The 24,574-nt window shown below is 40.2% G+C and overlaps 1 protein-coding gene across 1 annotated transcript in view; it reads left to right on the top strand.

Moving 5' to 3' along the window:
• The first annotated feature begins 2,546 nt into the window (after positions 1-2,546).
• Positions 2,547-24,574, top strand: part of TRPM6 (transient receptor potential cation channel subfamily M member 6) — a 112,308-nt gene continuing 90,280 nt past the window's right edge. Inside the window, exons 1-6 of the mRNA XM_090275225.1 lie at positions 2,547-2,552; positions 5,481-5,560; positions 9,843-9,881; positions 11,921-12,098; positions 16,756-16,969; positions 19,162-19,286. Coding sequence (XP_090131351.1) covers positions 2,547-2,552; positions 5,481-5,560; positions 9,843-9,881; positions 11,921-12,098; positions 16,756-16,969; positions 19,162-19,286 — 642 coding nt within the window. The remainder of the gene's footprint in view (positions 2,553-5,480; positions 5,561-9,842; positions 9,882-11,920; positions 12,099-16,755; positions 16,970-19,161; positions 19,287-24,574) is intronic.

The raw sequence follows: 24,574 nt of genomic DNA, 5'->3' as shown, positions 1-24,574 counted from the left end.
GAACCCGAGTCAGAGAGCGAGAGTGTCTCAGAGTGAGAGCACGAGCGAGAGCCAGAGAGAGTCCGAGTCAGAGCGCCAGAGCGAGAGCCAGAGTGCCAGTGAGAGCCAGAGCCCGAACGAGAGCTTGAGAGACTCCGCTAAAATGTCTGCAGCTGCTTATATATCCCTGACTGCGTCATCTGACGCAGTGGGCGTTGCAAACAGTTCTGACCATTCACAGACCCTTACGTAGGCTCTGTGTGCTTTCTCCATACTGTCCCCTGGTTCAAGACTCCTCCCATCTGCCTGAGGCTTTGGATGCATTAAAGCCATTTGCATAAGAAAGACACTAGCCACCAGCCTCAGGCATGTGGAGGCATTCCAAAAGCTGCTTCCTTCTCCCCATCCCCCAGCAGCAAACTCTGGGGATTTTTGGACTCCCCTGTTTCTGTAACAAGAACACTTAAAAAAATCCCTTTAGACTTCTAAATTTGCTAAATTTTTGAACACAAAGTTAAATTCTTTGAGATATCTTGTCAGGTTTCAGGCAGGACAAACAGTAAGAAAGTTTTAGAGAACTTGCTCAGAAAAAGAAATTTTAGAGTACTTGCTCAGAAAGCCACAATTTCTCATAGTGTAACAGAACCCATGGGCTGCCCCGATTGAAACAGAACCCACGGGTTGTTCAGTTATTAGGGGCATGATTGCCCGCCACCAGAAGCATAACTCAATACCAGAGTTTGGTGAAAAGAAAAAGAATTGCTTATTTAATGGTTATATAGATTTAGGTTATTTGTGGATTTCTGCCGTTAAGTCTTATTTTCTTTAAAATACCCACAGACACATAGTTTTGCCTCCCCCTACTGTTACAGAAACAGGGGTGTTCCAAAACCCCCCAGAGTTTGCAGCTGGGGGATGGGGAAAAGGAAGCAGCTTTTAGAATGCTTCCACATGCCTGAGGCTGGTGGCTAGTGTCTTTTTTATGCAAAATGGCTTTAATGCATCCAAAGCCTCAGGTAGATGGGAGGGGACTTGGACCAGGGGATGGTATGGAGAAAGCACACAGATCCTGCGTGAGGTTCTGTGAATGGTCAGAACTGGTTACCACACACACTGCAATCAGAGGGCGTAGTCAGGGATTTAAAAATAAGTGGCAGATATTTTAGCCAGGCCGACTGTGTGGATTTGCTAAGGCTGAGGCTGACTGCGGATTTGACTGAGGCTGAGGCTGACTGTGTGGAATACAAAAGGACTAACTATACAGTTTACAAGGAGGCTGAGAATCCACGAGTTTCTGGATTAAAAGCTGGTGGACCCCATAACACAGACGAGGTCTCCCCAGTCAGGATTGACTGATTGGCAGCTACTGGTAAAGCTGAACTGTGTTTGGAAAGTAGGGAAACGGTTTCTCCAACTTTTCTAAAACTAGCCTGGTTTGGTAGGGGGAGGCAAGGATATGTGTTTATGGGTGTTTTAAAGAACATAAGACTTAACAGAAATATGCAAATAACTAAATCTATATAACTGTTAAATAAACAATTCTTTTTCTTTTCACTAAACTCTGGTATTGAGAGTTATAATTTTGGCGGCGGGCAATCAGGCCCTTGACTAAAGAGGCCGTGGGTTTGTTTTCAATTGGAGCAGCCCAGGGGTTCTGTAACACTACCAAACTAGGCTAGTTTTAGAAAAGTCAGAGATACAGTCTTCCTACTTCCCAGACACAGTTCAGTTTTACTGGCAGCTCCCAATCATTCGATCCTGATTGGGGAGGTTTTGCCTGTGTTGTGGTGCCCTCCAGCTCTTCATGCCGAACGACGTGGAGTTTCCAGCTTCCTTTTCTTTTCCAAGCGACATGGAGTTTTTCTAGCCAAAATGTCTGCCGCCTATTTTAAACCCCTGACTGTCCTCTGATGCAGTGGGTGTGGTTACCAGTTCTGAACATTCACAGAATCTTGCACAGGCTCTGTATGCTCTTTCTGCATCATTCCATGGTCAAAACCCCTCCCATCTTCTTGGGGCCTTGAAAGAGCCAAAGACATTTGCATAACCAAGACACTAGCTACTAGCCATAGTCATGCAAAGGCATCTTAAAAGCTGTTCCCTTTTCCCCATCCCACAACCTACAGGCTCTGGGAATTTTTGGACACCCCCTACTCTGTAACAATTGGATTAATTTAGAAGTAATTTTGACGTTTAGAAACTTCCATTTATCAGTTAAAGAATAGACTCCTCTCTTTATGAAATCTCTGATGATAAACAACATAACAGACAGGGACAAGAAAAGGAAACAAAGGAGTGCAATTAAGTGAATACTTACCGATGAGAAGCAGCATCCATTGCTCATGTGAAATCCCATTGCATGCTGGCACCTGAGGCAATTGACCTCTTGAGGGGGAAGCAAACCCAAAACAACCTTCCTTGAGATAAAGGGGTTTGAACTCAACCAAAAAGGAGAGAGAGGTAGGACCTAAGAGAGCTTTACAGTCAAGGAGACAGCAGTCCATAGAAGCAGTGAGCCCCAAAGTGGCTCTGTAGGTACCATACTTGCTTCCAGGTAATGCTGGACCATGAAAGTGAGGTTGCTTTAGATCCATAACACCAGATGTGTTAACTTAATTAAATGAAAGGCCTTTCCAAATGGAAGGCAACAAGTATTTCTTTGAGAGCAGTAAGAATAGCTGTTCAGGAATACTACTTTGAAAGGCCTTTTATTTTTAGGTTAACAATACATAGTTCTATTCAGTAGTGAACAGTTACGTTTAGTTTTGGTGCATGTTGAACAATACCAATGAGTAACATTGCAGTATGTAAAGGATTCCATAAATGACCTCATTTGTAATTACAGGGGAGGAAAAACTTCTAGGTTTGGTAGCTGGGTCTTTGAAAGAAACTGGTACAACTGGTGGACTAACAGGAGGAAAGATATACAAATGTATTAATTTTAAATATTACGTGCATAGGGACATAACAGGAAAACAAAATACTCCCCCCTAAAGCATGAGATTTGGGAACTTATACGCTATTTTGGTAAGGGGAAGAGGGTGGGGGATGAAGGCAATTTAAGAAAGAGAAATGATTTTTTAAAAAGGTGAATGGGGTCTTAGAAGAATAGATGGGAAATATGATAGCTTGTGACCAGGTTTGTCTGGTTGTGATTTCTAGTGTCCACCCTTGTGATAAGAGTCAATCTATGACCACTGAGTTCCTCCAGGAAGATCTGTCTTTAGGCAGATAAGGGGAGTTCAGAGAAAGCCCTTCTGCATTTGCTATTTTTCAAGTACCTACAGCTAAGAATGACCAATATACCCAAGCAGTATATTTTAGGGTGGCATGTCCTGAGCTCCTTCATAATTGTCTGGGAACCTGTGGACAGTATGATTATGAGGTTCCATAGCTGGATTTGTAACATGTTTTCTGGCCCAGTGCATTCGCTTCAATTATAGGATGAAAGCAGGTATAAGAGTGAGGTGGGGACCGCACTAATACAGGGTTTGTAGATTCTGGTTCACTGCCCTTTCAGCACTGCTCTAATACATGTGCGTGTACTGTGAACTACAAGGGGTTCTGTAATAAAACTGACAAGTCTGGTGACAAAAGAAACTTCACAGGGAGATCTGATCATAAATTCCTAACTACGCAGGTCATGGTGCGTAGTCACAGCCCAGACATATAACTTTTTATCTTTACCTTAAGCAAGCCCTGTCCATTTTTCTTGTGCATCTAGATTAAAATATCTTTGACTGTCAGAGTATTCCTTCCCCCGCCACCCAGGCCCCTCAAGAAAGCATATAAATCCTATAATCCAGTCCTTTCTTTGCTTTCTTCCACCTTCAAGTTGTCATCCTATTTCTTTCCTTAATTACCAATCTGTAAAGGAAACCGCAAAACTCTCACTCTTGGGAGCTTTTGAGATCTTGCTTCTTGGCAATTGTTAGTTTGGCTCAAATACACTTAAAAAAAAAAAGAGTTTATCTTTAAAAAAATTGATTTTGAAAGAGAGAGAGGGAGACATCGATTTGTTGTTCTTATTTATGCATTCATTGGTTGCTTCTTGTATGTACCCTGACTGGAGATAGAACCTGCAACCTTGGAGTATCGGGATGATGTTCTGCCAACTGAGCTACCCGGCAAAGGCTCAAATATACTCTTATAAAATTTTTCTACAGGTTTGGATGTTATTTTTATTGACTGCATAAAGTTATATCCACACTTACATGTTTTTATGCCATATAGAGCTAAAACATTTCATATTAGGAGGTCAAGCTCATCAGTTGGTTGGGTTCTGTTGAGGATCCAGTGTTTTCTGTTTCGAGACTTATAATACAGCTTATGGAAGAGTGGGGCTATGATGTGACTTTTGTAGAATGGATGAGATGAATGAGTACTAATGTCCCACTTGGATTTAGGGACAGTTATAGGCTGTGCAATATGAAGCAACACAGCCAATGGTAAGCCATGCTTACAGACTGTGTGTTGATTTATCAACCTAAATAAAGGCAAGCTCAAATGACCAGAAATTGAGATTGTTTGGAAATAGCAGAGAAATTGCAATTCTGGATATGTATGCCATCGCAAGCTACAGAGTCCACTGAGGATTTGGGGCAGGGTGTGCAAAGTGGGGGAAGTCCAACCAGAGTCCAAGCACTAAGTTCCTTGGCTTAAGGATGGGAAATTATTCTTGGCAGATGTTCACTAGTCAGGAAATCAGTCTCTCAGTTCTTAAATTCTGTTTCTTAGGGTGCATTCTCCATTTGTATTCTCTGGTTCCATTTTAGATTAGAATTTATTTATTTATTTATTTTATTTATTTACCTCACTTGAGGACATGTTTTCATTGCTTTTAGAGAGATTGAGAGAGAGAGAGAGAGAGAGATGAAAGAAAAACATTGATTTCTTGCCTTCTTGCAGGCACCCCCACTGGGGAATCACACCGGCAATATGGGTATGTGTCCTGACTGGGAATCAAACCCATAACCTTACTGTTTACAGGACAATGTTCCAACCAACTGAGTCACACCAGCCAGGGCTAGATTGGAATTTTTTTACAGAATCTTACTGAAGTTCTGTTTCTCCTCTGATACTCTTTCCAGCTTCCTATGAAATCTTATCCAAAGTGGGACTTTATGAGTGACAATTTTGATGTTTAAGAGCTTGATATTCCCTCTATAGAATTATGGTGTAAGATTTAAAAATAATTTATAGCATAATTAAGGGAACATATCAATTATATCTTTACTTCATTGCTAGGGTTTTATGCATTTAGGGATCTTTCACTTAAGATGAGTTTATGGACCAGTTTACTTTTTAAATATTTTTGTGTTCACATTTTGCCTTATTTGTGTCTATGTTGTCTGTAATAGAAGTCAGTAAATGCGTAGCCTGTTTGGGGTTGGTCTTGCTGCTTTAATTAGTGACCACGCTATTTAAATATATCTCACCTATTGTGGTTACACTGCTTTTTCACTTAATTAGAATATAAAGTAACAACACTTTCTATTTAGTCCCAGAAATCCTGGATTGAAGGTGTGTTCAACAAGAGAGAATGTAACAAAGTCATACCCAGCTCTAAAGACCCTCACAGGTACAATTTTGAATTCCATTTTTCTTTTTAAAGCAACATTATGACTGTTTGTGGAAACTTAGAGATATGACTTGTTTAAAGGAATTGATAATATCTATAAACTTAATATTTGTTTTCTTTTTAAATATTTTATATATTTATTTTTAGAAAGAGTGGAAGGGAGGGAGAAGTAGAAGGAGAAGGAGAGAAACATCAGTGTGTGGCTGCCTCTCACGCACCCCTAATGGGGGACCTGGTCTGCAACCCAGGCATGTGTCTTGACTGGGAATCAAACTGGTGACCTTTTGGTTCGCAGGCTGGCACTCAATCCACTGAGCCACACCAGCCAGGGCTTAGTATTTGTTTTTAATTGATATTTGTGTGTCTTCATTAAAATAGTACATGATTACTGTAGAAATCCTTCAGATTTTCTGGTAAGAATGGGGAACTTGTCAATTTTCTACTCCCCTCCAAGCCCAGGGCTTATGACAACACCTGCCAGATAGTAGGCTCCTGATAAACATGTTTATGACTTAATGGAATATAAAGAAAACCAAGTTCATCATAATGACATCACCCTGATGGAGCCACTGTTAATATTATGGTAGATTTTTCTCTTTTATTTTGATGTTCCTGTTTTTCTTAGTGGGAGGATAGGTGTTAGGAAATCTCTAGTGCTATATATATATATATGTTCCCCTGGGTTTGGATAAAAAATTTACAACTTCTAAATATTCAATATTCAAATTGTTGCAAATGCTCCTTACTGTCAACTAAAGTGTCTTTGGAAAATAGTATCTGGGATATTTCAGGACACTGTGCTCAGGTTATTCAAACGGTTAGTTTCACTTCCATTTTCCTTCCTTAGCCTTTTTGCCTGAGCAGAAAATGGGCAGCAGAATAAAATCATTTGAGTCTGACTATTTTGAGTTCTTGACAACCCTTTGGAAGATCTACTTGTAGAACAAAATTCAAAACAGCAGTTAGTGAAAGATAGGGACAGGATGGCTTGTGAAAAATCCCCAGTGTGATTGGGTCCATGAAATAAGATTGAGTGGCATTGCTCTTGGGAAAGAGAAATTGAAAGGAAAATAGAAGAGCGGTACAGTTGATCCTTGAATGTGGGGTTATTTGCACTGCCTGCCTGCACCGTAGAAATTTGTGTATTACTTTTGACTCTCTTAAAACTTAACTGCCCTCACTGTCCAAGGGAGGTTGGTTACAGAACCCCTTTGATACCAAAATCCGTGGATGCTCAAGCTTCTTGTATAAAATGACAAAGTACAATGCATGTAGTTGACCCTCCTCCTTCACAGGTTCCCAACCTTTGATCAAAAATAGTGTTGAGTCTGTGGATGTGAAACTGGGGATATGGAGGGTTGACTATATATTAATTGAAAAAAATCTCTGTGTAAGTGGACCTGCACACTTTAAACCCATGTTGTTCAAGGGTCAACTGTATTTTAATTAGGGGACCATTCTATTTTTAGATTCCTTTGAGCATTTGGCCTTATGTTCATTTGAAGTCCAGCAGTCACTGCTATGAATGCTTATGAAAGGTAGAATGGTGGGGTTGGTGAAATTCTAGTTCTTTGGGGGTGACTAAGGTAGTGTTGCTTTTGTTACATATTTACTAGTTCCCCCCCCCCTCATTGAATTACCTGTAGTTTGTAAGCCCTGTGATTAGAAATTCTCATATGGCTTATTAAATCTTTATGACATCTTATAAAGATGTGATGGTGACTGCAATTGAAGGCAGACTGAGCTCAGGCAGCTCCTACTGCTGCATAAATGGAAAATCACCTTCACCAACAGCTTGAACGCTATGGTCATTGCCCATAGACTCAAGAAGAATATCAATGATCATAATTCTATGAATGATCCAAGATATAAGACATTTTATGAGGAAAAAACAGTGTCTTACTTTTGTGGTTGTAAAAAAGTTAATGGATGATTATGGCTATTCCTCTTATGCCAACCTTTTTCTTAGAGCCCAGTTAGATTCTCAATATGCTAGCTTTTATGTGGTTTTCTTCCTTATGGTACACAGGAAAAGGGTGGTAGTTCACTATTTTACATTTAGATAAAGGTTTATCTTTTATTGATTTTTTTTTTTTTTTGTAGTTCCTAATAAGAAGCAAATCTGATAAACTTGACTACAATGACTTTTTTCTTCTCATTGGAACTTGTTGAAATGAAGCTGTAACTGAAGGCAGGTCCGCTGCCTGTCACTATGAAAGCCAATACTCGAGAGGCAGGTGCTGATGTAAAGGAAAGTGGTTTATTCAGATGCCAGCCATCTGGAAGGTGGGGGACTCATGTCAAAAAGCCCATCTCCTGGGAAGATGGAGGACTCACACCTCAAAGCCCATTTCCATGTCTCAATGGAGGCAGAGATTTTGATAAGGAGGGAGAGGGGAACAGAACAAAGAGATAAAGAAAAGGGGTTACAAAGTCCTCTATGTGCAGACGAACACTGTCCATTCCTATAAGGGAAGTGATGGTCCAGTGTGCATCATCCTGGTTTAGTCATCCTGGCTACACATCATCCCAGCTTCCCATCATCCTGGATCTATAGTTGAAGGTCAGCAAATTTCCCGGAGCTGGGATGCCTGAAGGTTGGAGTCTGTATCTTTTGATGTTAGTTTCTAGAGTTCTTATATAAGCAAGCTGTTCATCTACAAACTACATATATTAGTCAGAGTCTGCACTTACAGAAGCAATGTCAAAAGAAAGGTGGGGTGAGTTGCAATTACCCCCATTGCAGCTTTATAGTTAGAAAGCTTCTGAGAAAAAGGCATTCCCAAAAGGCTGAGATGGGAAGAAGTGAGATGCCTGAATATTCATTTCTGAATAATTTAGAGTGACTCCAATTCTGTGAACACTGCCTTTTCTTCCATTATTTTAACTAGAGTTCTCTTCCAATTAAAACCTACTCACACCTAAAATATACAGTAATCACTGATGATCAGGATGCTAACCTCCAAATCCAGAAGGTTCTTTTGAATCAAAAAGGAAAGATTAAAGATAACACCAACTGTCCCTTAATTTGATAGTGTTCTTTTAAAAATATTTTATTTATTTAGTTTTAGAGAGAGGAGAAGGGATGGAGAAAGAGAGGGAGAGAAACATCAATGTGTATTTGCCTCTCCACCCCCAACTGGAGACCTGGCCTGCAACCCAGGCATGCGCTCTGACTGAGAATTGAACCAGTGACCCTTTGGTTTTCAGGCTAGTGCTCAATCCACTGAGCCACACCAGCCAGGGTGTGTTTTATGGTTTTAAAGGTGTTTGTATATGTGTATTTTCAGATTTGATTCTCAAGAACTCTGTGTTAGCTTCATAGTATAACAACAACAACAACAATAACAATAATAATAGCTACCATTATTATACGTACTTCCGTGTACCAGGACTGTAAGGCACTTTTCATATATTATCTCAGATAATCCTTTTAATAACCTTTTAGGGCAGATATTTTCAGATGTGAAAACTGGGGCTTAGAAGAATCCTTACTGAGATTTAAATCCAGGTATTTAAGTTCCAACTGTATCGTATCGTATCGGCAGCCGTCCGTCTCGAGAGACGATGGTGTAGCTTCTTAAGAGTCTATCTGCACCGCCGAGAATGGCTGTGCAGTCCGACTCGGGAGTGACACGGTATCTGTCTCCTCCCGTGTTGAATCGACATCTTGCGATGACGCTGGAGTGTCCTCTCCAGTGAAGCTGAAGCTACAGAGCCTGGGCAGGGTGATATGGAGGGTCTGCTGTTGCCCATGCAGCAGACCCCCCCTCTCTTCGCAGCTGAAGGGTCCAAGGGAAAGACGGAGTCAATACAGCTTGGCTTCAGGTGCGCCGCAGGAGTTGCCGGTGTTGACTACAACGTCAAACCGCCTTAGGGACTCCGGCTCCGGATTTTCTGTCGGGGTTTACTCCCTTAGCCTTTCCCCTGAAGAGGTATGCCGCAAGGCAGCGGAGGTTTTTTGGAGTCAGAGTTTTCCTTCTCTGATGTGCCCTGACTGGAAGATCGAACCAGCGACACTTAGCTCGCAGGCCGACGCTCAATCCACTGAGCCAAACCAGCCAGGGCTAGTTCCAACTGTAGTGTTCTCTTAATTAGATCATAGTTTCTGCAGTGTAATTATATTTGGTAAATGACATAGGAGTATTTGGAGAATGATGAATAAGGACCCATCAAACCCTGATTTCTAGACCATGGAAGGTAATAGATTATTTACTCTAAAAGTGTTAAATATGTTTTCAGATATGCCAGGAAACTAACAGGTCTTATTTCTTTAATTTAGATGTACTGCAGGATGCCAGGTCTGCCAGAATTTAATCAGGTGAGACATAAATAAAATTTCTTTTAACTTTTAGGCATTCTGTTTCAAATTCATTGGAATAGTTTTTTCACATCTCGAATGAACTCAATGAAAGAGCTTTATTGGTGCATTTTATTATTTTTTTCAAGGGAAGTTTTTAAAAAGAAACAGACATTTTTGAAGGATAGATTGATTATTTGAGTGTAATAGATTACTTGACTTACCTAAGCATGTAAATGGCTAAAGGCCTTTGACAAGAGCTTCTACCACTGAAATACTTGTAAAGCATTAAATTTTCATTTTATTATCTTGCATTTTATTTGGATAATTTATATGAATACATACAACACTGTATTTGATCTATGATTTGTAAGTGGCATATGTAGTATACCGGACTCCAAAGTCTGACACTGATTCTGATGTGTTCTTTTTCCTTACACCACCACGTAATTAACACAATTCTGGAGATAGTGTTAGATCCCACAGGTTAAGAGCTCGCGACTGGTCCTTACACTCTACTTGAGATGCCAGTTGGAAGTCTAAATTGTCATTGCCTCTGTCCGTTCGTTGGGCTAGAGATTGGAGGTTCCCACGACCCCTTCCACAGTTGAGCTAATTTGCTAGAGCAGGTCATGTAACTCAGAGAAACATTTACTTAAGTTTACAAGTTTATTGTAAAAAATACATACAGGTGAATAGCCAGATGGAAGAGATGCATAGGGCAAGGTATGTGGGAAGGGGCACAGAGCTTCCATGTCCTCTCCCAGTGCATCGCTCTCTCAGCACCTGATGTGGTCACCAACCTGCAGCTCTCCTTTTGGTTTTTTAGTGGAGGCTTCACTACATGGGCACAATTGATTGAGTCATTGGCCATTGGCGATTAAGTCACCTTCCAGCACCTTTGTCACTCTTATCTCTTAGGAAATTCCAAGGGTTTTAGGAACTCTGTGCCAAAAAGGGAGATATATATTTATTAAAAGTCACAATATCACACAAGATTATGGGCAGTACAAATTCTAACAGTGAATTTGCATTTTAAATTATGTGCTTGTAACTGGTTTTACCTCTCATTTGTAAGGAGGATAAAATGAAATTTTCTTAATTGTGATCATATTCTGAAGTTCACATTATGGATTGAACCAATGTTAAATTTACTTTGGTTACCAAAAAAAAAAAAAAAAAAAAAAAAAAAATCAGAATCCCAAATGTAGCAAATCCTGGGGAAAGGAAGGCACCATCTGCAGATATGACAGGAGGGATAGGGCTGCTGGGTGTACTGGTCCACTCAGGCTGCCTTAGCAGAACACCACACACTGAGTCACTTAAACAAGAGACATTTATTTTCTCACAGTTCTGGAGGCTAGATGTCCAAGATCAAGGTGCTATCAAGGTTGGCTTCTGTTGAGACCTCTCTTCCTGCTGTGTAAATAGTCACCTTCTTGCTATGTCCTCACATGGACTTTCCATTGTACATTTGCTGATAGAGAGTTCTGGTGTCTCTTTCTCTTCTTGTAAAGTCCCAGTCCTATAAGGTTAGGGCCTCATTCTTATGACCTATTTATAGGACTGCTTTATAAGGCCTGTCTCCAAACATATAGTCACATTGGGGATTAGTCAGGGCTTCAACATATAAATTTTGGGGGACCAATTCAGTCCATAGCACTGGGGGAAGAGTTTCCATTTGGCTAACCTTGTTTACCTTTTCCTAAAAAAATTTTCTTTTCAGTAATTATTTAAAATTTTGTTAAAATGTATTTTTTTAAATTAAATATTTATTTATTTTTAGAGAGAGTGGAAAGGAGGGGAGAAGGAGAGGGAGTGAAACAGTGATTGGTTGCCTTTCTCATGCCCCCAACTGGGGACCTGGCCCAGCAACCCAGGCATGTGCCCTGACTGGGAATTGAACCGGCACCTTTTGGTCCACAGGCTGGTGCTCAATCCAGTGAGCCACATGAGCCAGGCTAAAACTTTGTTAAAATTTAAAGCAAATATAAGTATGTAGTGAACTGAAATTGTGTGTTTTGTATTTTGAAATCATTTTTTTAAATCCCAAATCTAAGGTGTTACTGTGGGCGACTGATTGGTGACCATCATGGGATAGATTATTCTCGGACCGTCTCAGCTGCCAGTGATGATGAAAATGAACAATGGTCTGTTGAAAAGCACACGACGAGAAGCCCTACAGATGCCTTTGGCACTATTAATTTCCAAGATGGAGAGCACATTCACCATGCCAAGGTTTGTTAACCCACATTATATTGCTGGTTTTTAACAGTGGATATAACCTCCAAATTGTACCTCCTACTCATCAAGTGAAGATAACCTGATAACCAGGTTTTATTGCAAATTCGCCCTGACCAGCGTGGTTCAGCTGGTTCAGTGTCATCCTGTAAAGTGAAAGTTCCCAGTTTGATTCCCAGTCAGGGTACATGCCTGGGTTGTGGGTCAGGTCCCCAGCTGGGGCACGTGTTTCTGTCACATAGATGCTTCTCTCTCTCTCTTTCTCCCTTCCTTCCCTTTCTCTGAAAATAAATAAAATCTTAAAAAAAATATCCATGTTATTAACCTTTTAACGAAAACGACCTGACCTTTCTCTTTCCTTAATGTCTCAGGGGCATGCTTCCTTTCCCAGGTGGGCCAGCTCTTTATTTGATTGAACTCTTTCAGCAAGCTTATGCCCTCTGTGGAAGATAATGACTCATTGCTCTTGAGACAGTTGCTAAAGGGCTGCTTTTGTGGAATGCAGAAAGTTACTACCAGACAGCAGGCTTTCGCAGCAATTACTACTAATTTGTGGCTATTCATGCCTGCTTTGTCCTCGTGAGAGCCTCTTTTCAGGGAGACAATGGGGGCATTTCTCTCTGCACCCCCTGATTTACAGTACTGGGCTCTCCAGGCCAATTTTCCTCCTCTCCCTAATATGGTAATTTTGCATGTGATTTGCATGATGTTACAAGTCAGCTATCTCCCAGGTGTTTTCTCTTGATCTTGTTAACCCTGTGCTGCTCTATTGGAGGCAGCTTTTCCAGGGGAAAATACAGGGGGGAGACCAGCTCAGGAAAGCTCAGAATCAGCTGTATTCTGGAGTGTGACCATCAGTTGGATAGATTTGAAACAACAGTTCATAATAGTGCAATCATAATAAAGTTGCATAATATAGTTCTACAGTAGCTCACATTTTCAATTATTAATCCTCTTGCACTTAACTTTGTGCGTTGATGTTTTCTTTAGTTGGCAGGAAAACTGTCTTCACACTCCTGTCCAATCCTTTTGGAAGCTGATTCTTAGTACATACGTAATCACACTGTATGTAATTTTTCCCTTAAGTTTTAGTCTTCTTTTTCTTCTTATATTTATTCACAATCACCTTCATTTACTCATTTTTAAATCTATTCAACAAATATTTATTGGGTACTCATAATTTGCTATGCCCCAAAGAGCATATGTTCCAGGTACTAATGATGGTTTTGTGGGGAAGGAACCAACTTCCCTCTACCTTCAAGGTTCTTCTGGCTGGTCTAATAATCAAATAAATATGAGACAGATTAGCATGAGGAAATAACCAAATTTAATACATACAAACGTACATATGTATGGGAACCCAGTGTACACGAGAGAGTTGGAAACCTCTATTTAGGAGAGGCTCAGAGATAGAAAGGGGGATTGAGGTATATAAGACATCCTGAACTAGGGGTGACATAATGCACCTTGGGGGCTTCAAAGGGTCCTTGCAGAGTGATAAGAATAGACGTTTAGTAAATAAAAGTCTGCCTTGCCCTACAGATAGTAGTTAAATGGAGGGGCTGAAGTTTCTCTTGAGCCAGAAGCTGAAATTGCCTTAAGCTCAAAGTAATCAGGGCACATCAGAGAAGGAAAACTCTGACTCCAAAAAACCTCCGCTGCCTTGCGGCATATCTCTTCAGGGGAAAGGCTAAGGGAGTAAACCCCGACAGAAAATCCGGAGCCGGAGTCCCTAAGGCGGTTTGACGCTGTAGTCAACACCGGCAACTCCTGCGGCGCACCTGAAGCCAAGCTGTATTGACTCCGTCTTTCCCTTGGACCCTTCAGCTGCGAAGAGAGGGGGGGTCTGCTGCATGGGCAACAGCAGACCCTCCATATCACCCTGCCCAGGCTCTGTAGCTTCAGCTTCGCTGGAGAGGACACTCCAGCGTCATCGCAAGATGTCGATTCAACACGGGAGAAGAAAGATACCGTGTCACTCCCGAGTCGGACTGCACAGCCATTCTCGGCGGTGCAGATAGACTCTTAAGAAGCTACACCATCGTCTCTCGAGACGGACGGCTGCCGACGACGAATCTGAATACCACTGAGGCACATCTTGGGGTGGCTCATTCTGAACCCCTACTGTTACAGTCTAGTAAAGGAAACACAAAATTAATATACAGTTACCACGGAGGGTGGGGATGCTCTGAAATGGGAATATGGGGTTTTTTGAGAGAATAAAGAGTTAACTCCTGCTTTTCTGGAGCTCTGTGTGACTGTCAAGAGAGCCATCTGAAATCAGGGACAGCTAAGCTGAGATCAGAAAGATGAGTGAGATGTTTCGTGCCTGGTGAGGCTGTTGAGTGAGACCATTCTAGGCAAGAGGAGTGTGAATACAGTACATTTAGGAAATCTGAAAATATGGTTAGACCTCCTGATCACGAATACATTTTACACTTAGTGAGAGAGACTCTGGGTCCCTCGGAGTGGATGAAGAAACTACTCAGACACTCTCCATCTGAAGAAGGAAGGGAGGGAGGGGATTTTCTCTAGTGGAAAATCACCCCCGTTTCTTTATTAGCCAGGGTTTTTATCCACTTTCCACATGCAGAAGTAATTAAGGAAAATATGCAGCACTTCCCCAAATGGTAGGGAGTGAAAGGGAAGTGCAGATCAATACAGGGTTGAAACATCCAGGTATTTTACACAAGGTCAAAAGCACTTCCTCTTACTTAATCTTCACATTTTACTGACAAGGATTTGAGGCTTTACAGAGAAAAACAGAGCAGGTTCCCTTTTCCTTAAAAGCCACTTTTGATTTCTATTCTATCTTTAAAATTCTCCAGAGGGTGAGATTCAGAGCAGGCCTGGGAGACAACCTGCTGGCTAAGGGCCCAGCTGGGGGGTGGCTCCGCACAGCGGTCAGAGTCTCTTAAACCAAATCTGTCTGCTTCCCACATCTCCCCATGTCTGTCTGTCCCCCACAGCTTAGCATCTGGTTCCTGTTACAGCCTATGGTGAATGAGTTTTTTTGATCTCCTGGAGGGAAGTGTCTGTCCTTTATATTTAAGCCCAGAGTTGCTCAGGTTAACCATGAGCATCAGGAAAGCTTGTGAGAGCTGTTTTTCATCTCCCTCCACTGCATTCCCCTCCCCGGTTGTTTTTCTTACCACCACATTCCACAAAGGGTTTGAGGTGAATCTTTGCCAGTCCCAGTCTGCCTAACCTGAGGGAGGGAGTTAGTTATAAAGGAGGAGGAGGGGAAGGAGTCATTAACCTTTAGCACATTCTTTGGTTGGCCTTGGGAGAAAGATGCTAGTGTTGATATTTTAGTTAATCAAGGTTGTTGATCCAGGACTCTCAAGGAGAAATCTCTTCTAGGATTTATAGTTGAAAGAGAGGGGCGCCTGGGAGAAGGTAGGGGTAGAGAGAAGATGAACAGAACCAGAGCTGCCCTCTCTGCCCTTATTCATTATTTGGAGAAACACAAGCCATTTCACAAAGGTCAACTTGTTTCTTTTCCAACTATTTGAACATGTAATAAAGCCAGGGCAGCTCGGTCTCCTCACTTGTGAATTGCACCTAGTTATACTTAGGTTCTTTCTATGATTCACATTCTGTGATGTTTTAAGAATTTCAAAGATAAATGGAAAATTGTTTTAAAGTGCTGTCATATTCTGGAGGATTGTGTGATAATTCCTATTTGTATATTTACCTCTGGTTATTTTGGGTATAATTTTATAATTCATGGTTTCTTGTTGCCCTCATTTCATCCTGTAAGTCTGACTTATTCTTGCTGTTGTTTGGTTTACACTTGCAGAAGGCACACTCATTCCAATATGATTTTAATGGTCTGTTGTGGCTACCTCTGCTGGAAAAAGAAAGTCAGTCATATACCATAACCTTAGGCAAAATGCAAAATGATTCTGCAGCTACTTGCTGCTTTGCATTTTTATCATCTTTCAGTTACATTGGCTGATCAAGGATATGACACTTTTGTGAGAAGTATTTATTTTGGAAAAGAACATTTTCAGAGGGATAATTATATATAAAGGGAATTATTAGAATGTAAAATTTTTAAGAAAGTAAATGTATTTACTGCTGAATCTTAATTTAAATTATGCAAGTATCTAAAATGGTCAAGAAAACTAAAAGCCGTAACATTTATGAAAAACCCATTCACTTGCTTTTAAGAACTGTTTTTTTTTTTTTTGGTTGTCAAAGGGGAATATGTATTTTATTTTATTTTTTCTATTTATTCTACTACAGTTGTCCCAATTTTTTTTCCTTTTACCCCCTCTACCCAGCCCACTCCTCTTGCCCACGGTTAATTCCCTCTCTGTCGTCCATGTCCATGAGTCATTCACACATGTTCTTTGACTAGTCCCTTCTTTAAATGGGTTTACTGGAGTAGTAATTTTTGCCACTTTGAAGTATTTCTGCCTCACCTGAGACCTTCTGGTGGGCCAACCTTGAAAACCAGAGGAAGCCTTCCTACTGGGATGTGGGATCCTTTCAAAGTAAATACTTTCATTACATAAAGATGAACTTTTGAACAGATGGCAGAGTCTGCCTTTCAAGTTGTGGCTATTTGAATTTCTTTCTGCATGTTTATTATTACTTGGTACTTGTTTTTCACCATTTTATGTATGTGTATATGCTTATCTTCCAGTACATTAGAACTTCTTATGATACGAAGTTGGATCATCTGTTACATTTGATGCTGAAAGAGTGGAAGATGGAATTGCCAAAGCTGGTGATATCTGTCCATGGGGGCATCCAGAACTTCAAGATGCCCTCCAAACTTAAAGAGATCTTCAGCCAGGGTTTGGTCAAAGCTGCAGAGACAACTGGAGCATGGATAATAACTGAAGGCATTAATACTGGTAAAGCACACTCCATTGTTACACACTTAAAAAAAAAATTCCCTTTGTGTAACTGAATCAAGCAGTTTGGCAGCTCCTCTCCACTCCGCAGTGCTCCCAGGAGACGTGGTGGTGTGGGGGAGAAAGACAAAAAACATACTGACTGGCAAAGAAACCCAGAAGAACCATAGACCTTTCCTGGAATGTGTTTTTTGCCATTGTTAAAATATGCTATTCTTGTATAAATTTGAGTAAATGTTTTGGATAAAAATAAGAAGTCTTTCATGAGCATCAGGCTATGGTGAGGTTAAAAAGGACATAGAACCCATGCAAGTGTGTAGTGTGTGGGCATGGACATGACCTAAACTCACCATGGCCAAGTTCCCAAGCATTGGAAATCAGTGAGGCATGCAGCAATTGCATTGAGTATATATTGGGCATGTAGAGATAATTAACTACATAATTGTCATTTCACTCACTGTCTCTGTCATGACTCTTTCATACTCCTTGAAATCTGACATTCAAGAATATTTTATAGTAGGCTCTGAACCTCTAACCCTACTCCTTTGCATCAGTATTTATGGACTGTCTGCATATTAGAGACTTACTTGGGGGCTTGAAAAAATACAGATGCACAGATTTTACCCAAGATTACCTGAAGTTTTTCAGGGTGTAGCTTCATAAGTACGTCTAATGTGCAGGCAGTGTTGAGAACTAGTAATGTTACAAACCGTACTCTGTTACCAATCATCTGTTCTGTTTCTGACACCAATTCTGATGTGTGGGTTCTTTCTCAGCACATTTTTTGATAGCGGCTGGGTGTCCTGTAAGTCAACTCAATTCTGACACCCTATCTGGAAAGAACTTCAGATTCCTTGGGTTAAGGGCTCAGCACAAGACTGTCCTCACTTCAGATGCCAATCCTAAATCCAGGTTGTTACCTGTGATTCTGACCAAGGGGGTATAAATGAAGAAATTCCCATGACACTCTCCTTTGGTTTGATTAATTTGCTACAGTGGCTCTCAGGACTTAGGAAACCAGTTTACTCACTCGATTACCAGTTTATTATAAAAAACGATAGAACTCTGAAGAGCCAGGTAGAGAAGTCGCACACGGCAGGGTGTGGGGGCAGGGGCGCAGAGCTGCCATACTTTCCCCTCCTCTCTGCACAGTCACTCACGTGGAAGCTCTCTAAACCCTGTCGGTTTGGTTTTTACGGAGGCTTCGCCACAGAGGCACTCGTGATCAAATCATTGGCCATTGTTGATTGAACTTAATCTCCAGCCATCTCCCATCCCTGGAGCTGAAAGTTCCACCCCTCTAATGAGTTGGTTGGTTCCCCTGGCAACCAGCCCATCCTTTGGTGGAGTCCAAAAGTCACCTCATTAATGTACCTTTGTTAGTCTCATCACTGAGGAAATTGGAAGGGCTTATTAAGGAGCTATGTCAGGAATAGGATGAAAACCAAATATAAATTTCTTTTTATAAATCACAATATCACAGTGTGGTTTTTCATCTTTCTTTTATTTATCTCTCTTGATTTTTGATTTTGATTGGCCGTAGGAAGTGTCTCCTATTAAATTCAGCCCATCCTTGAAGTCTTCACTAGATGTCAACACACTCATGAAGCATTCTCTAAATCTCAACTCACTTTTGTCTCTTAATTTCTCTTGCATTTACTGCCTGTAGCACTTATAGCATTTTATGCTTTTCCTTATAGGTTAGGATGAGTCTGTGTATTATAATGCTCCTTCTCCTGGTTGTGAGTGAGAGGCCAGGGCCTGCACATCTGCTAGGCACTGAGCAATACATGCTGATTTAACAAATTATTTTTCTGACTGAATGGAATGAATAAAGCAAATGATTGGGGAAAAAAAGCAAAATAAAACCAAGGGACTTAGCTTGTCATTAATGTGTAACCTGGTTGTTTCTTGTGTATATTTTATTGAGATAAGTATTGTTTCACATTCTTGGTAGAAAGTGAAGGTGGTGGAGTTCTTAGTGCATTATATAGTACTTATTTAATTTCCAGTAAAAAATAGGGGCGGGCCCTGGCTGGGTAGCTCAGTTGGTTAGAGCATCATCCACTGTGTCAACTACTTTTCCTAACAATAGCCTTTTGCATGTACTTATCTATTTGTCTTTTTCTGGGAGTCACCGTGTTTTGCATGATTTGTGAGTAAACCTTCACTTCTAAACTGATTGTTCATAGGAGTGTCCAGACATGTTGGGGATGCCCTGAAAGCTCATTTCTCCCAGTGCTTGAGGAAAATCTGGACAGTTGGAATCCCTCCTTGGGGTGTCATTGAGAACCAGAGAGATCTTATTGGAAAAGATGTAAGTAAACAATCCTTTCACAACAAAAAGAAATGAACATGTATCCGATTGCCAACTTAGCACTATATCTGGAAATCTAATAGACATCTGGAATGTAATATATCCAAAACCAACTCCTGACTTCCTAGTGCCTCCCTTATCCTATATTAGAAAATGACAAGCCCATCCTTGCAGTTGTTCAAGGAAAAAAACCTTGAGGCTCATCCTGGAATGATCCCTGTCTCATGCCTCAAACCCAATCAATGAGTAAATCATCTCAGCTTTAGTTTAAAAATATATCTAGAATTTGACCTCCTCTCATTACCTCCACTGTTACTGAGCAAATCTAGGCCACCATCTTCTGTCACCTGGATGATTATAAGAACCTTCTGTCCTGTCATTGTTGTCTCTTACTGCAGTCAGTTCTAAACACAGTAGCCAGAATGATTCTTCTAAAATATAAACTGGGTCCTGCTACTCCTTTGTGAAAAAACTTAGGTGGATCCTGTCTCACTCAGAGTAAAGCCAAGCTTCTTGCAATGGCATGCATGTAGCGAAATAAGGGGCATTCATGATCTGGCCCTTCTGTTCCCTCATCTCATACTATTCTCTGCTTCATTCATTCATGTGTATTGATTCTTTGATTCTATCTGTTTGTTTTTTTTAAAGGGAGTAGATTTGTCTAATTACTTTTTTGTAAAAATCTCAGATATTACAAAAGGTATGAAGAAGAAAGATAATTACTGTTAATATTTTGGTATGTATTCCAGATTTTTTCTATGTATGTGTTCATATGTATAGTATAAAAAGTTTGTATGTAAAATAAGTAAAAACAGAAACCCACTACTGTGAATCTGTTTCTTAACTATTTAACATAGTTACTTTTCTATGTCAATTAAAATAGACATGCTTATGGTTTAACTTCCATTTTGAAAAATTTAAACATATTGAAGAGTAGATATGTTAGAATAATGAACCTTATATATTCCATCTCTCAGTTTCAACTTATGAACTTATAGCCAATTTTGTTTCGTCTCCACACTATCTCCCTCAATTATTTTGAAGTAAATTCAAATAATTTCATTGGTAAATATTTTAATAGATATTTCTAAAATATGTGGGCAATTAAAAATATAGCCATGTTACTATTATCATATCTAAAAAATTAACAGCGATTCCTGAATATCATCACATTCCAGTCTGTATTTAAGTTTCTGCTTATCTCATAATTTTTTAGTTGTTTGATTTCATTATCCAAAGTGTTCCCTACATTGTGATGGGTTGATATGTCTCTTAAGTCACTTATTATTTTTACTTGAGTCACTTTTCATCACTTTTAATCTATAGATTTTCCCCTCAAATCCTTTTTTTGTTTTTTTTCATTTTTGACAATTTACTTGTTGAAGAAACTGGGTCATTTGTCCTGAAGAGTTTCCCAGAGTTTGGACTTTGCAGATTTAACCTCTTGTAATAGGGTTTAGTCTGTTTCCCTTTGTCCTGTCTTTCCTGTAAGTTGAGAGTTTGATCCAAAGTTATGAGCAGATTCAGGTTCTAGTTGTGTAACTTTTAAGCCACAGTAGGCGTTAAATCCTTCCCTGGTAACATATGATTATCTTTTTTATGACGTCATTGCCTACATTCATTATTTCAATAGGGTTGCAAAATGCTGCTATTTATTTATATATCTTTATTTATTAGATTAAATACTCTCCAGAGAAAAATATTCTCTCATCAGACACTTGATTCATTGTGTGGTACAGTTGTATAGAAGAGGGTAGAATAAATGCTTAACTCTATTTGCCAGTTTACAAAACAAGGAATAGGTTATCCACCATCCTCCAAAGTGAACCATGAGATTTCCTTTTTTGATTAATGAATTCAAACATATTTAGTATGTTTCAGTTTGTTAGTTATTATTATTTTTTTTTTCTTATTTTTTTTTAATGTTTTTTATTGATTATATTGTTACAACAGTTCCAATTTTCTCCCGCTTGTTCCCCTCCCCCCAGCACCCCCCTCCCCCAGCAATCCCCCCCAAGTCCATACCCCTGGTTCATAAAAATTAACTATCCCCCCCCTCTCAAATATTAGGACCCTTTGTAATCTTGTAAAGGACAATGGGCGAAGGTCTCAAGCTCCTCTAGCTGCTTCAAGCTGGACATGGTCGTCGTCCTACCTACCCTTGGGTCCAGAAAACCCTAATAAGAGTGGGGGTGTGGAGGGGAGGGTGGTCTTCCCACATGGGGAAGGATCGTGCAGACTCCAGGTCAGTTGGCTGCCTCCGGTCAACGGCGTGCTTGGTTCAACAGGCTGGTGTCCTTGTTGTGTTCTGAGGGCAACAGATTTGGCGAAAAGGGTTAAAAGACATCATTCAATCTATAACTACTAGATGACAAAAGGCAGGGATTAATTTTTCAATGTTCCATATTAGGGAAAAAAAAAAAGTTTCTTTGTAAGAAGGTGTGCTAGGCACATCTCGCCTGTCCAAAACCCTTTTGCCCATTATACTTAGTTTGGGCTGAGGTAAATAGTTTAGGTATTTCCCCCTCTCAGACCTCTGGGCCTTTTCTGTCCAAGCCATTAGGATAGAAAAGAGAAACCCGTTTTAAAGTGAAGCCCACAGACCACCCCATTCTTCCCCAACCCAGCCATTTAGTTCAGCCAAACCGTTGAGTCTCAGGAGGCAGCGCTGCAGAGAGGATTAAATGAGGCTTATGCGTACAGATAATCACTCAGGTAATGCGATCATAGGCTTATATCCTTTGAAAACAAAAAACACGTGTTAATTTATGTAACATAACCCGCAAACAAGTCTCTAAATCTGGAGAAGAAACTTTTAAGACGGTTAGTTGCCCTGTTTTATACTCTACTACTGATCATTGTGGTTTTCCTTGAATAATAATTTTTCTCCCTAAGGTTACCCTCCTTGTCTTTAAAGGGACTACATTAAGTCCATTTTTAATTTATCCTGTTCGTTTGCATAAACATAACAAGAGCAGCAAATGATCACTTATGATCTTTAGTTCTGCTTTGCTGGAACTTACCCAAGGAATATTTGGGGTGACCTTCAGTCTGTTCTTCAGGGCACAGAAGCTGTGCCACATATCTGGCATTCATCCTTGCCTGTACACACCTGTTTTTTCCAAGTCTTTCTGGTCTTTCCTTGTGCCTTAAGGTCCCTTCTAGCCATCTTTCAGGAAAACAACCTTCGTTCCTTCCCTGGAAAGATTGCTGTGGACCGCACAACCAACCATGGTACCAGGCCTTTTATCTCACGGGCTTTTATTACCTTTGAAAGTCATTCCCAGTTCCTCAGGGCTTTCTGGTAACAATCTGAGCCCAAGTATGTTTCCTTTAGGCTTGACATTCCAGTCAAAGACTTGGTCAAAAAAAAAAAAACAAAAAAAAAACGAACCTCTGTTGACAACTGGTCTTATTAGTTCTATGCAAAGGAACTTATGTCATTATTTACTTGTTTAGAATGCCAAACTCTGGAGGGATCAAATAGGGAGAAAAATATACAACGTGAAGGAAAATCTTTGTCCTAATATTCACTGAACTGGCATTTCCATTCTTCATATTTTCTTTTTTCCCCCACTAAAAAATTTTGGTTTGTTTTTCCATTACAGTTGTCTCACTTTTTTAGCCCTCTTGTTTCCCTGCACCCTGTCCCTCCCCTCCCCCACATTTAGTCCCCACTCAGTTGCACCTGTCTGTGGGTCATTCATATATATATATATATTTTTTAACTTGACCCATCCCCTTACACCTTTCTTTTCCTCCCCCCCGCCCCCCTTGTTACTGTTAGTCTACTTCTTGTTTACATACCTCTGGTTCAATTTTGCTCATTTGTTTGTGTTGTTCATTAGTTTCCTGTAATAAGTGACAGCATAAGGTATTTTTCTTTTGTTGCCTGGCTTATTTCACTAAGCATAATTTTCTCTAGTTCCATCCATGTTGTTGCAAATGGTAGAAGTTCCTTCTTTCTTTCTGCTACATAGAATTCCATTGTGTAAATGTACCACAGTTTTTTGATCCACTCATCTACAGATGGGCACTTAGGTTGTTTCCAGCACTTGGCTATTGTAAATAGTGCTGCTATGAACATTGGAGTGCATAGGTTCTTTTGAATTGGTGTTTCGGGATTTTTTGGATATAATCCTAGCAATGGAATTGCTGGTTCAAAAGGCAGTTCCATTTTTAGTTTTTTAAGGAAATTCCAAACTGTTTTCCACAGTGGCTGCACCAATCTGCATTCCCACCAGCAATGCACCAGGGTTCCCGTTTCTCCGCATCCTCTCCAGCACAAGTTGTTTGTTGATTTGTTGATGATTGCCATTTTGACTGGTGTGAGGTGGTATCTCATTGTGGTTTTAATTTGCATCTCTCTGATGGCTAGTGATGTTGAGCATACTTTCATATGTCTATGGGCCCTCTGTATGTCTTCTTTGGAGAAGTGTTTGTTCAGGTCCTTTGCCCATTTTTTAATTGGGTTGTCTGTCTTCTTGGTGTTGAGTCGTATGAGTTCTTTATATATTTTGGAGATCAATCCCTTGTCTGAGATGTCATTGGCGAATATATTTTCCCATATGGTTGGTTTCCTTTGCATCTTGCTGATGTTTTCTTTGGCTGAGCAGAAACTTTTTAGTTTGATGTAGTCCCATTTGTTTATTCTTTCCTTTATTTCCCTTGCCTTAGGAGATATATCAGTGAAAATGTTGCTACGTGGGATATCTGAAATTTTCCTGCCTATTTTTTCCTCTAGGACTTTTATGGTATCACGGCTTACATTTAAGTCTTTGATCCATTTTGAGTTTATTCTGGTGTATGGTGTGAGCTGGTGGTCTAGTTTCATTTTTTTGCATGTCCCTGTCCAGTTCTCCCAACATCATTTGTTGAAGAGGCTCTTTTCATTCCATTTGATGTTCTTTCCCCCTTTGTCAAATATTAGTTGACCATATGAACCTGGGCTTATTTCTGGGCTCTCTATTCTGTTCCATTGATCTATATGTCTGTTTTTATGCCAGTACCAGACTGTTTTGATTACCGTGGCCTTGTAGTATAGTTTGATATCGGGTATTGTGATTCCTCCTACTGTGTTCTGCCTCAAAATTGTTGTGGCTATTCGGGCTCTTTTTTGGTTCCATATAAATTTTTGAAGTATTTGTTCTAGGTCTGTGAGATATGTTGCTGGTATTTTAATAGGGATTGCATTGAATCTATAAATTGCTTTGGGTAGTATGGACATTTTAATGATGTTGATTCTTCCCATCCATGAGCATGGTATACGCTTCCATTTATTTGTATCT

The sequence above is a fragment of the Furipterus horrens genome, unplaced genomic scaffold (assembly GCF_987537825.1).
Source record: "Furipterus horrens unplaced genomic scaffold, mFurHor1.1.pri manual_scaffold_4, whole genome shotgun sequence".
Taxonomy (NCBI): domain Eukaryota; kingdom Metazoa; phylum Chordata; class Mammalia; order Chiroptera; family Furipteridae; genus Furipterus; species Furipterus horrens.
Note: the sequence above shows the minus strand (reverse complement) of the source record. Positions and strands in the feature narration are given on the sequence as shown.